We start from the raw sequence: 10527 nt of genomic DNA, 5'->3' as shown, positions 1-10527 counted from the left end.
CTCTCTGTGAAATGAATATTAGATGGCAAATGAAAGCCAAAAAGACAAAAAAAGAATCGGGATTTTGTGGAAAAAACAACAAAATGACAACTTGCATGTGGAGCAGCTGATCACTCAGACTTCATCTACTCAAAGTAAAATCAAGTGTCCATGTTGTAGAAACACTTACGATGACACAATCTTGTTTTTAAATCAAAGTTTTTCACATTTTTATGTACAAATAACACAAATACAAATAACAGTACGGAGGCACAGACCAGCTGTTTAAAAAGACAGAAATAGTTCAGTATTCGGTGATTAAAGAGAGATATAGTACTAATACCAATTTCACACAGTTCATATGTGTATACAATAACCTGAAAACTGTGCTCTATAAACATGTGTATTACTATAAGCTGTTTTTTCACTGATTGAATAACAAATGATTGTTACCACATATATCATAATGTGACAGGTTTCCACAGAGAGCTCAGAGGATCTCCAGGTAAATGGCTGCCTCGGGCTCAGACACAGCAGTGCTCTGCAACTCTCTGGTGGCTCTGGCTTCCAAGCGTCCTTGTCTTTCTACACCTCCTCCCTCTCCTCCTCTTCTTCTCTCCCCAACTCGCCTCTCTCCACCCCTTCTCCCAAATGGATGGCTCTAGAAAGGGACAGGTGTCAGTAATTTTTAGGGATTACTCTGTGATACAACATGTACCCTTAACATAAAGTCACAGTGATACATCAAACGTTGATTGATTGCTATGTTGGTTACAATGTTACAATGTTGGAAAACTCCCTCTTACTTAATGAGAAAAGGCTTAATTTAAACAGAGTGAGGAAATGAGTGCAGCGCAACAAGATTTGTGCAGGTTGAATCCAAGCGCCAGCAACAGTGGCAGATATAAAGGCTTTTTCAAATACCTGCTTGGAGCGGACAAAAAGAGGAGTGCAGTTCTGGTAGACGAGTTGGTAGCTGCCATTGGTGTAGATATGGGTGACTTCATTGCAGTTAATGTAGAGCGGCGCCTGGTCTTGATAAATGCTCTGTCCTCCAGGGTACACAGCTGGACATCTGTTCAGGACAGGTCTGACGGGAGCAGAAGCATGTGATTAGTTGGCATTTGTGACCGATGAAGTGGAGAGTTACAGGCTGAATCACTGAACACTTACTTCCCAGCTCTCTTCCAGCAGCAGAAGAGAAGAAGCGAGAGGAGGAAAACAAGCAGGAAGATGGACGCAGCAGGTATCACCAGCCACAACAAAGGCGCCATCACTGTGCGGACCAAAGACATGAGATGGTTGATAAATGGTAGGTGGTTCAGAACTACTCTTTGTTACTTGTCAAAGTCATCCACCAATACATGCGATGGTTGAATAAGTTCTGAGCCCAAAACATACAAGCAAGTAAGCAGGGTCTTTTTGTGTAAGTAACATTATTCATTTGCGGTAAGGGATTATAACTCAAATGTTCCGGATTTAAGTTGTACAAGATGCACAAACTAGAGGTCAAAGTGGTCACAAAGGTGCTCGAAACAAACCTTCTTCTTCCTGCAGCAGAATCAGTGAGTCATTTCCCACAGCATTGAAAGCAAAGCAGATCACCCTCATGGGTCTGTCCATGAGGCCCTTCAGAAAAGCTGTCATCATGTCAGGCCGAGATGTTGCTGACGTGTTGTAATCAGCAGGTGGAACAGTCCCGTTAACGCTCCAGGTGACTGCTGGTCTGGGGTTGGAGTCGACTGAGCACCGACACAGCACCTCTGATCCTTTGATAGTGCAGGAGGAGGAGAGCCGGTGGATGACTGGCTTATCTAAGGGCAAGATGGCCCAGAGGGGGAGGTGAGATACAGTTTGTGAGGAAAAAGAGCAGTCATGCATTTCTTTTCTGCCTCGCCAAATTTCTCCAGATAACAATGTTTGAGGTCTAAACTGTGTGAACATCAGATCACATATGGGCCACAGAGATACATGGAGATATATGGTTTTAGCGGAGCAGAGACAGAGACGTTATGCACACTGTAAAAATGTTTGTACAGACATCAGAGTGTAGCTGTATTTCCGGAGTATTACATTGTATGTTCAAAGCAGTGGGACGCGACTCTCCTCGGCCAATCAGGTTCCGTGCTGAGCAGCGGACCCTCATGTCTCGGGTGACGTTGTACACCCGAACTGTGTGCGTGTGCTGGTGGAGGTGCACCGTGCGGCCGTGTTGGCTGTAGGACCAGCGGTAGTCTGACACAGGTGGGTCGGCTTTACATGAGCACACCAACAACGCATTAGCCCCTTCCAGCACAATCAAGGACTGGACCTGAACCTGCACATCTTTAGGGGGAACTATGGAGTATCCAGGGAAGTGTGGAATGAGAAAAAGCAGTTTAAAGTCATGTCCCACCAAAAAAATTGTCTTCAAGAAACACAAAGATGAGAGTCAAAACTCTGCTTACAGGTTACATGGAGATCCTTTGAAGTAGACACGGGTTTGGCTCCTGGGTAGGTGGCCTCACACCTGAGCCTAGGTTTTACTTGATGTGACACAATAAAGGTCAGAGCGGTCACTAACATCGGCATATGGGCCTCTGGGTAGATTGTGTATACCTCCCTAGATTCATTGTTGTTCAGCTGGGCTCCTCTCTCCCAGTGCCAGTGCAGGGCAGGAGGTCTGGAGGGGCAGGGATATCTGATGGTGCAGTTGACGGTGACCAGCTGTCCCTCTGTGGCGGACAACATGCCGCTGATGACTGGAGCCTCAGGAGTGACTGTCAGAGAGGAAAATGGCAGTCATCACTGCAGTTTAAGTCACCGATAGAGTGTAAGAGAACCATGAAATGGTCCTGCTGATTTTATACACTTGATATATCCTTTTAGCTTTTTGTGTTGTTGTGACTTATCTCCTATTCAAGAAATATTTATTATTTTTAATTAAATTTCCGTTATTTTACTTTGTTTGATTTTCTCAGAGTGGCCTGTTCATCTTGCCAAGTATCTGTACTTGTTTGTACTCACTTACCCAAAACATCCAGACTGAAGCTCCTTGGTTTCCCCCAGAGTAAGTCACCACCTCCCTTCAGAGCGATCTCAAACACATGTGAGTCATCCACTCTGACTCTCTCAAACTTCACAGAGCAATCTCCTTCTGTAATTTTCCCCAAAAGGAGCGTCCTGCCTTGGAAATCCCTGCTCACCTGATCCCTGTCCTCACTGTTAAAAGCGGTGCTGCGGAGAGGGAAGAGATGGCCTCCACCCCTGAACCTTAGCCTGACGTCCATTCTCTCCCTCCTCCCCTTCAGAGACCAAGCAGGTGGAGTGGTGAAGGAGCAGGGAATCACCACACAGGAGCCCACCAGTGCAGAGACCCTGTCAGGGACTGAGGGCACAGGAGAGAATGCCTGGGCCCCCCTCCACAGGGCTGCTGCTGATTGAGAACAGGAATCATTGACCATTACATAGAAATCTGATGAATGAGGCCTCGGACAAATATTTACCCTGTTTAATCCCATGACAGATCTTAAAGTACTCATCATAAAGAACACATTTGGATTGGCATGAGAATCTGTTTATTTGTCTCACTGAATTGTTTGAAAATGTGTAGCATGACACAGAAAAATGTTGCAACAGATATATTTTTAGAAAAGGGAAGGAGGCATTGTGCACTTTCAGCTTATCTACTATGACTTGATCTCTCACTATATTATGTGGGCCAAAATCTAATCAAACATTCACCAATTTAATGTTTGATGTTCATCATGAACATTAATGGTGCATTCCATTCCGTCTGAGCATATTCTTTATACTGCTGCTTTTGATCAAGGCCTGACGTGTTGGTACCCAGGCAATAATTGGTAAAAACAGGTATCAAGATTGGTGTCTTAATTGAGAAAAAAGAAAGAAAAATATGAACTAATGTCCTTTCTCACAATGTTGACGAAAGAAAATCTAAAAAAAAAAAAAAATCTAATCAGCTCTCTCTGGATCAAACCATCTACATAATATCATCAAGGTCTGCGACTGAGATATTTTTCTGACTGACAGACAGACAGACAGACAGACAGACAGGCAGGCAGGCAGGCAGGCAGGCAGGCAGGCAGGCAGGCAGGCAGGCAGGCAGGCAGGCAGACAGACAGACTGACAGTCAGGAGGGAATTATGCATGTTTGGGTTTCCAAACACAATTGTCTTTTTTATCAGTAGCTATGAGATAAAACCTACAGTACAGTACAACCAACATGAAGAACATTTCTGCATAATTATTGTTGTTGCTTCACTGGTATGACACAGACTACAAATGTTGGATGGAAGTACTCACCAAAAACCACAGGATACACAAGAACAACTGTGTCCACATGCATGGCTGCAACCTGCTCTGCCGGCTCAGACAGAGGGAAGGATGAAGACATGAGTGAAGAGGGGAAGTTGGCTTGTCTCATTGTGTCGATTGTATGTCTACTTGATGGATCTATAAAAGCTCCCAATATCTCAGTTATGTTTTTGTATTCCTTCACTACATCACGCTGGGTTATCCTAACCTCATAATTTCATTTCCAACGTGTTTAAATCCATTTGAACACTTAATAGGCAGAATGGTAAACTAGTAATTTTTTGCTAGGGAAGGAAAGACTTCAGCAAAAAACTAGGAGACAACCCATGACAATAGATGAGTCACTCTCATGCTGTTGCCTGTTTCCTCTAAGGTTTCTGCTGCTAAATCTGTTTGATTCCCTCTGTCTGCACGAATCATGACAACCAAGGTACAAAAAGCTGTAAAAATGCAATAAAACAGATAAGCAATTGATTCGCTTTGAAGTGGCTTCATAAGTAGGTCATCTGAGCTATGCACACTATACAGATGAGTGGAAGTAAATGTTATCAGAGAAAAGAATGATTCTCTTAGATAACGTGCATTCATTATAAATGAAGCTTGTAAATTTCTTCAGTATCGGAATTGAAATCTTAGTAGAGGTCTCAAGATGCAAAACACATTAACACATTCTGATATGTTTCTTTATATTGAATGTTATTTCCTAATCAGTGCCAGTCTGGAAGGGATTGGCATGTTTCTTTGCGGTCAAACAAAGCAGTGACACCGACCTGAATTCTTTGAACTTTGGACCCTTCGATAAGTTGTTTGAATTGTTGCCTGAAGCAGTTGTGCTCCGCCTTCCTGTACCTTATGACCAGATGCAAACGGCCTTAGAGCCAATACTTGTGACTCGAGACAGGAGGGAAGGTCTTACTGAATGCAATGCTATGGAACAATATCTTCTTCAGGTGAGTATACTAATGACACTTTTCAATCTTTAAAGACTTATCCACCACAGTTGTATTTACTTCATTCATCTTGGCAGTGACATACGTTTTGAAGCCATGACCTCAGCTCAGCAGCTCCTCCGGTCCCAGAGAGACTTGCTGCTAACCTGGACTCGGGACCATCCAGCGCCCTTGCTGCGTTGGCTGCGTGATGCTGACGTGCTTTCCTCTACTCACTACCTGTCTTTGCTGGAGAGGTCACCTTCCAACGCTGTGGTTCAGGCTCTGGAGACTGTGTGTGCCACTGAGGAGAGCAGCCAAAAGTTCCTGCAGGTACTGAGGGAGGTGCAGGATTATTACTGTAAGGACCTGCAGGCCTGGGTGGAGAGACACTGCAGGAATGATGCACCCACTAAGCCAGAGCCTGCACCTGTGAAAGTGGAAGGTAAGAGTGTTAATATGTGGTGACTGTATTAATATGAACAGGTGCATTTACGATCACGTATTCAAAACCTGCACTGCAAAAAACAACCAGATTGTACTGCGTGAATGAAAGGGGCATGGGGGAATTATTAACATGGTACCATTAAAATGCGCTGTGAAGTTTTGCCAAGTAATTTTCCATATCACTGGCAAAGAGACTACACGCACACACCACACGCAAAACATGTTGGTTCAACAATGGAAATGGCTGTTGAACCATTGAAATTGATTGTAGATGCAATAATTTTACACATGGTATAGACAGGCTCAGGTTATATTCTGAGCTGACTGTTGAACAAACCATAGCAGGGAACATACGGGTGTAACTAGTTAGTAGTGTAGGGTTCATTGTAGACATGAAGGTGAGCCACTAGCTTCATTGCCATGCTTGGTATCTAACATAATAACTGCACTTGTGCTCATGCTGTTATTCCATATATTCCAAAAAAAGGGGTGTCCCTACTGTCCATACATAATGGTCCCATTTCAGTCTCAATGAAATCAAATTGCAGGGTTCAGTGTTTTTCTCTGTGTATTCAATATAATCGCTGTTATCAACAGACAAGAAACATAAAAGCCCCATTGCTAAACTCTTTAAGGGGAAGAGCAAGGCATTCAACATAAATACAGACGTCAAAGGTAATAGTATTTTTCTTAACTTATTTAATACATGGATATAAATCTCATACAATGCTATGCTTTACAGTTGATTGTTTATCTTATCTTATTTAACTTATTTTCATGTTTTAAAATGTATTTGAATCTGCTAATCTCTCATGCAGCTCAAGAAAATGTAAAGCTGAGCAGAAGTATAAAGTTGGCCAATATCCGAGGTATGCTGATATCTAAGACTCGAGGAATTAATATTTATTTTGGATAATGATGTAGTCTGAGTTCAAGAACTGCTGACAAATTCAAAAGAATATTTTCTTAAAATAATTTCACATTCTTTTATTCTATTGCAGCTCCAATTTCTGCCCACAAAACAACTCTATTAAAACGCACAGAACAATTAAAATGTTATTCAGAGGGCGAGGCAGTGGCTTCAAACTCAGCTTCTCACATCGAGATCCACTACACCGACCTATTTGTCACCGAAGACAATGACTTTGTTGACAGCAGCCAACACGAGTACTTTGACCTGGCGAGCAGACGAGCTCGCATCTATGTCCATCAGGCTTGCCAACGTATCCGTCCAGGTCACCTCCTCGATCCCCAGGGAGCATCAGGACGACCTCCAAAAAGGGTGAAAGTGAAGGGAATCGCTGGCATCGGGAAGAGCGTAGCAGTGCAGAGGCTGGTATATGAGTGGGCCATAGGGAAGAACATGCGTGAATTCACCTGCATTTTTGACCTGCGCTTTAGGGAGCTAAATATGATTGAAGCACCTCTGAGTTTACTGGACCTGCTTGAAGAACGGTTCCGGTACCTCAAGACGGTTCTGCCTGATCTTCTCAAGTTTCCCAGCTCTTTGCTCTTCATCTTAGATGGATTGGATGAGTTCAAATTCCCCTTGGAGTGGGACACTCCTGACAAAGACATCAGTGTGGATTCAAAGGTACCAGTGTCAGAGCTGATCGTGGCTCTAATCAAGGGAAGCCTACTTCCAGAGGCCTCAGTCATTCTCACAACAAGGCCATCTACTGAAGCTCCTAAGCGCTTCTTTCAGAGATGTTGTGTAGTGCTGGGCTTTGAGGAAGACCAGGTGAAAGAATATACCTCCAAATTCTACAAAGACAGCAGAGTAGCTGAAAAAGTCTACGATTACATCCTGAGCAATGACAACCTCTTTGTACTGTCCTTCATTCCTCTTTACTGCTATATCATCTGTACAGCTATGGCAGAGTTCTTCTCTTCAGGAAATCAAGACAAGGATGACTCAAAGTCTCTGGAGCTAAACCCTCCCAGAACCGTCAGTGAGGTTTACTTCTGCTACCTATTTACGGCAGTCAAGCATCATGCTCTCAAGGGCAGTGCAGAAAGAAGCACGCCAAGAGCTGAAGTTCTCTCTCTAGCTAAACAGCAGCTGACAAACCTGGGTAAACTGGCTTATGAAACCCTTCTAAAGAAAAAGATCATGTTTGACAGGACGGATTTGAAGAAATATGGAGTGAAACCTGCCGATATTCAGAGCACCTTCCTCTGTCACATCCTCCAGCCTCTCAAAGAGGAGACAGTTGAGATGTTTTCTTTCTTCCACTTGACTGTTCAAGAGCATCTTGCTGCCCTGTACTGTGCCATCAACCTCTTCCACCAAGAGGACATAATCCAGGCTCTGGATTTCTGGTGCTTTGGAGTACGGCCTACATCTTCTACAGCCCCACTTCTGCAAAATCCAAACCTCCACACTGACAAGCTGGAGAGCCTCCAAATGTTCACACGCTTCTTCATGGGAATGCTCCGAGCACGGTTGGGAGGTCAATTAGACGGCATGGTTCTTTCCCCCGTGCAGGAAGCGGACGGCATTCCTGCCAAGCTGGGTTTGTGGTTCCAAGACCAGTTCAAGGGCAGGGACTTGGAAAATCAAGCAGCCCTGAATCTTCTCCACTGCCTTATGGAGTTCCATACGAAGGAAGCCACCAGTATTGCAGCACCAGAGATAAAAAAACTGAACCTGTTTAAAATGAAGCTGAGCGTTGTGGACTGTGCGGCGATGCATTACGTGCTTCAGTTCTCACCACACAAGCTGCAAGAGCTCAACTTAGGCTACTCCAATATTGGCAACAGAGGACTCCACAGACTTGGACCCATTCTACACCGCTGTGAATCTCTCTAGTGAGTATACTCTAGAGCAGGGGTGCCCAATACGTCGATCGACCGGTCGATCAAGCAGCCCCCCCGCCCCCCGCCCCCCGTCCCCCGTCCCCCCCCGTCAACAGAAATCGCAGACACCCCCGCCCGTTGGAGAGGTAGATCGCTTACACTTGGTCTTCTTAAAAGTAGATCCCGAGCTGAAAAAGTGTGGGCACCCCTGCTCTAGAGTCTGGACCTTTATCGTAAAGTCACCAAATAGATAAAGATTCTCATCGATACATTGACCATAAAGATTAAAACACACTGTTTTCTCTTACAGCCTTAGGTACAACTGCCTCGATAGGCAAGCTGCTATTTTAGAATCAGCAGTTCTGAAGTCCAATGAGTGCCAAGTGAAGAAGCTCTTGTAAGTCATTACTGCATACTTAACAGAATCAAAAGAATGCTTCAGATATTTATATTGAGGGATCTGAGTTAAGAGGGTGTCGCTGATATTATGAGCAAACTTAATTCAAATTAATAGATCTTGTATTTGCAGTCTGATTATCTCATTATCACGATTTTACAACAATTAATCAAAATGAGGTCTTACACCCTCTGTCTCCACACCCTTAGTACCAAGTATTCCATTCTTGCTCTTTTCTCCTCTTATTATTTTATCTAATCTTTTTTTTATTTTATTTCAAACCCTATAAAAAGAACTTGATTTAGCCTGCCATGTTCTTTATGCAGTATGTGTGGTAATAACCTGGGTCCTGAGGGGGTTTTGGAGCTGTGGAATGCCCTGGAGCACAACACCACAGTGGAGGAACTCTATCTGGACATCACTGGAATCACAGAGAGAGGAACAGAAAACATTGTCAACTGCCTCAGCAGAAATACATCTCTGAAGACGCTGACGTAAGGGGAAAACATCAGTGCACTGCCCTCTAGTGGGAACTCTATATCCCGTCACAAAAAGTGGTTCATGACTGACGTACATTCTGTTTCCTTCTTTTTCAGCATTGTTGGAAATGACATTGGAGAAGCTGGGAGGAGGAGGCTAAAGGAGCTGGAGCAGCGCCGACCCGGACTCCGCATAATTGCAAACTTTGTGGATGACCTCGGATTGCTTCAGGCCTACCTGGACTGGGTGGAGGAGATCAGGGCTGACAGAGACCAGATGGACTCGGTGAGGAATGCAGACGCCCTGGAGTCAGTGCTGAAGGGGCTGCAGGTGGCAGGAGGTATCGGGAGAGGAGAGAACGCAGAGAAAGCCAAGGAGCTTCAGACAAAGATAGTGGAGTTACTAAAATCTCCCGCTGATCTGACTGGAGGAAGACGACCATGAGTCAGATAACATGAAGTGTATAAAGTATGTGGTACTGAGAAAGAAAGCAACAGTTTGCGTAAGAAGATGACAGTTGTATATAAGAATATTTGTGTCACAGTCAGATATGTGAATTTCACCAACAACAGAATCCAACTGTGTAAACAAGGACAATGATTTAACACCATTGCTGCTCTGAAGGCAGAAATTCTGAATTAGAAATGTAGCACAAAAAATAAATACAATAAAAAACACACAATAATGCAGATAAACTAATGTAAACTGAACCTTGAGTTCTTTCTTAAATTAGTCCTGCAAACAGTGTCACTCAATGTATTCCATTACATCACATGAATACAAAGTTTGATTTTATATCATTACACACTTGGTGATGGACGAAGCCAAATCAGATTGATATGTTGTTGTTTCTGTATTCAGCAAATCTGAATGAGTTTCTAAATAGCTTGATTAACTCAAGATGTGTGGATTAAACAAATAATAATGACTGGGATGAGGGCAAACTTTGTTGTCCTTTACTTGTATGTTTAGTAACACATTTGTTTGTTTGTTCAACACTTCTCTCTGTTCACTGACGCTCTTTTCACTCGCACATTGATTATGCATCTTCGCAGCCTGAACTTACTGGAAATGTGTGGGTGTCACTCTAAAAATAGACAATATGTGTTAATCTGAGACAAAAGGGGAACCATGAAGACTCAATTCATCATCAACATCAAAAATATTCTAACTCCATTT

At 43.5% G+C, this 10527-nt stretch overlaps 2 protein-coding genes across 3 annotated transcripts; one reads left to right on the top strand and one right to left on the bottom strand.

The window, feature by feature from the left end:
* Positions 1-93: 93 nt before the first annotated feature.
* On the bottom strand, positions 94-4448 carry LOC142999102 (sialic acid-binding Ig-like lectin 5). Of its 2 annotated transcripts, none has more exons than XM_076148521.1 (8): positions 4285-4448; positions 2990-3394; positions 2427-2738; positions 2053-2316; positions 1521-1793; positions 1153-1255; positions 904-1069; positions 94-640 (listed from the first exon to the last, which is right to left on the bottom strand). In XM_076148521.1, the coding sequence occupies exons 1-8, from the start codon at positions 4403-4405 to the stop codon at positions 470-472; spliced, it is 1815 nt and encodes a 604-aa protein (XP_076004636.1). In that variant the 5' UTR covers positions 4406-4448; the 3' UTR covers positions 94-469. The 2 variants fall into 2 exon arrangements, with proteins under 2 accessions (XP_076004636.1, XP_076004637.1); XM_076148522.1 differs by having other exon boundaries at positions 2990-3391.
* An 894-nt stretch (positions 4449-5342) lies between these two features.
* On the top strand, positions 5343-9906 carry LOC142999028 (NLR family CARD domain-containing protein 3-like). Its single transcript, XM_076148409.1, has 7 exons — positions 5343-5670; positions 6270-6347; positions 6491-6541; positions 6674-8483; positions 8782-8868; positions 9195-9362; positions 9465-9906. Exons 1-7 carry the CDS (start codon positions 5343-5345, stop codon positions 9790-9792), a joined length of 2850 nt encoding a protein of 949 aa, XP_076004524.1. The 3' UTR covers positions 9793-9906.
* The last annotated feature ends 621 nt before the right edge of the window (positions 9907-10527 follow it).

The sequence above is a fragment of the Genypterus blacodes genome, unplaced genomic scaffold, assembly GCF_046128005.1.
Source record: "Genypterus blacodes isolate CSIRO-AG114 ecotype Tasmania unplaced genomic scaffold, CSIRO-AGI_Gbla_v1 ptg000040l_1, whole genome shotgun sequence".
NCBI classification, from domain to species: Eukaryota; Metazoa; Chordata; class Actinopteri; order Ophidiiformes; family Ophidiidae; genus Genypterus; species Genypterus blacodes.
Note: the sequence above shows the minus strand (reverse complement) of the source record. Positions and strands in the feature narration are given on the sequence as shown.

Excerpts from the sequence above, each read along its gene's own strand:
- LOC142999102 (XM_076148521.1), bottom strand. The coding sequence starts at position 4,405 with ATGAGACAAGCCAACTTCCCCTCTTCACTCATGTCTTCATCCTTCCCT. Across the intron at positions 1,794-2,052 it reads CACTGCTTTGAACATACAAT|ATAAGCCAGTCATCCACCGG; the intron begins GTAATACTCCGG and ends TCTTGCCCTTAG. Across the intron at positions 1,070-1,152 it reads TGCTGGAAGAGAGCTGGGAA|ACCTGTCCTGAACAGATGTC; the intron begins GTAAGTGTTCAG and ends TGCTCCCGTCAG.
- LOC142999028 (XM_076148409.1), top strand. The coding sequence starts at position 5,343 with ATGACCTCAGCTCAGCAGCTCCTCCGGTCCCAGAGAGACTTGCTGCTA. Across the intron at positions 6,348-6,490 it reads CATAAATACAGACGTCAAAG|CTCAAGAAAATGTAAAGCTG; the intron begins GTAATAGTATTT and ends TCTCTCATGCAG. Across the intron at positions 8,869-9,194 it reads TGCCAAGTGAAGAAGCTCTT|TATGTGTGGTAATAACCTGG; the intron begins GTAAGTCATTAC and ends TTCTTTATGCAG.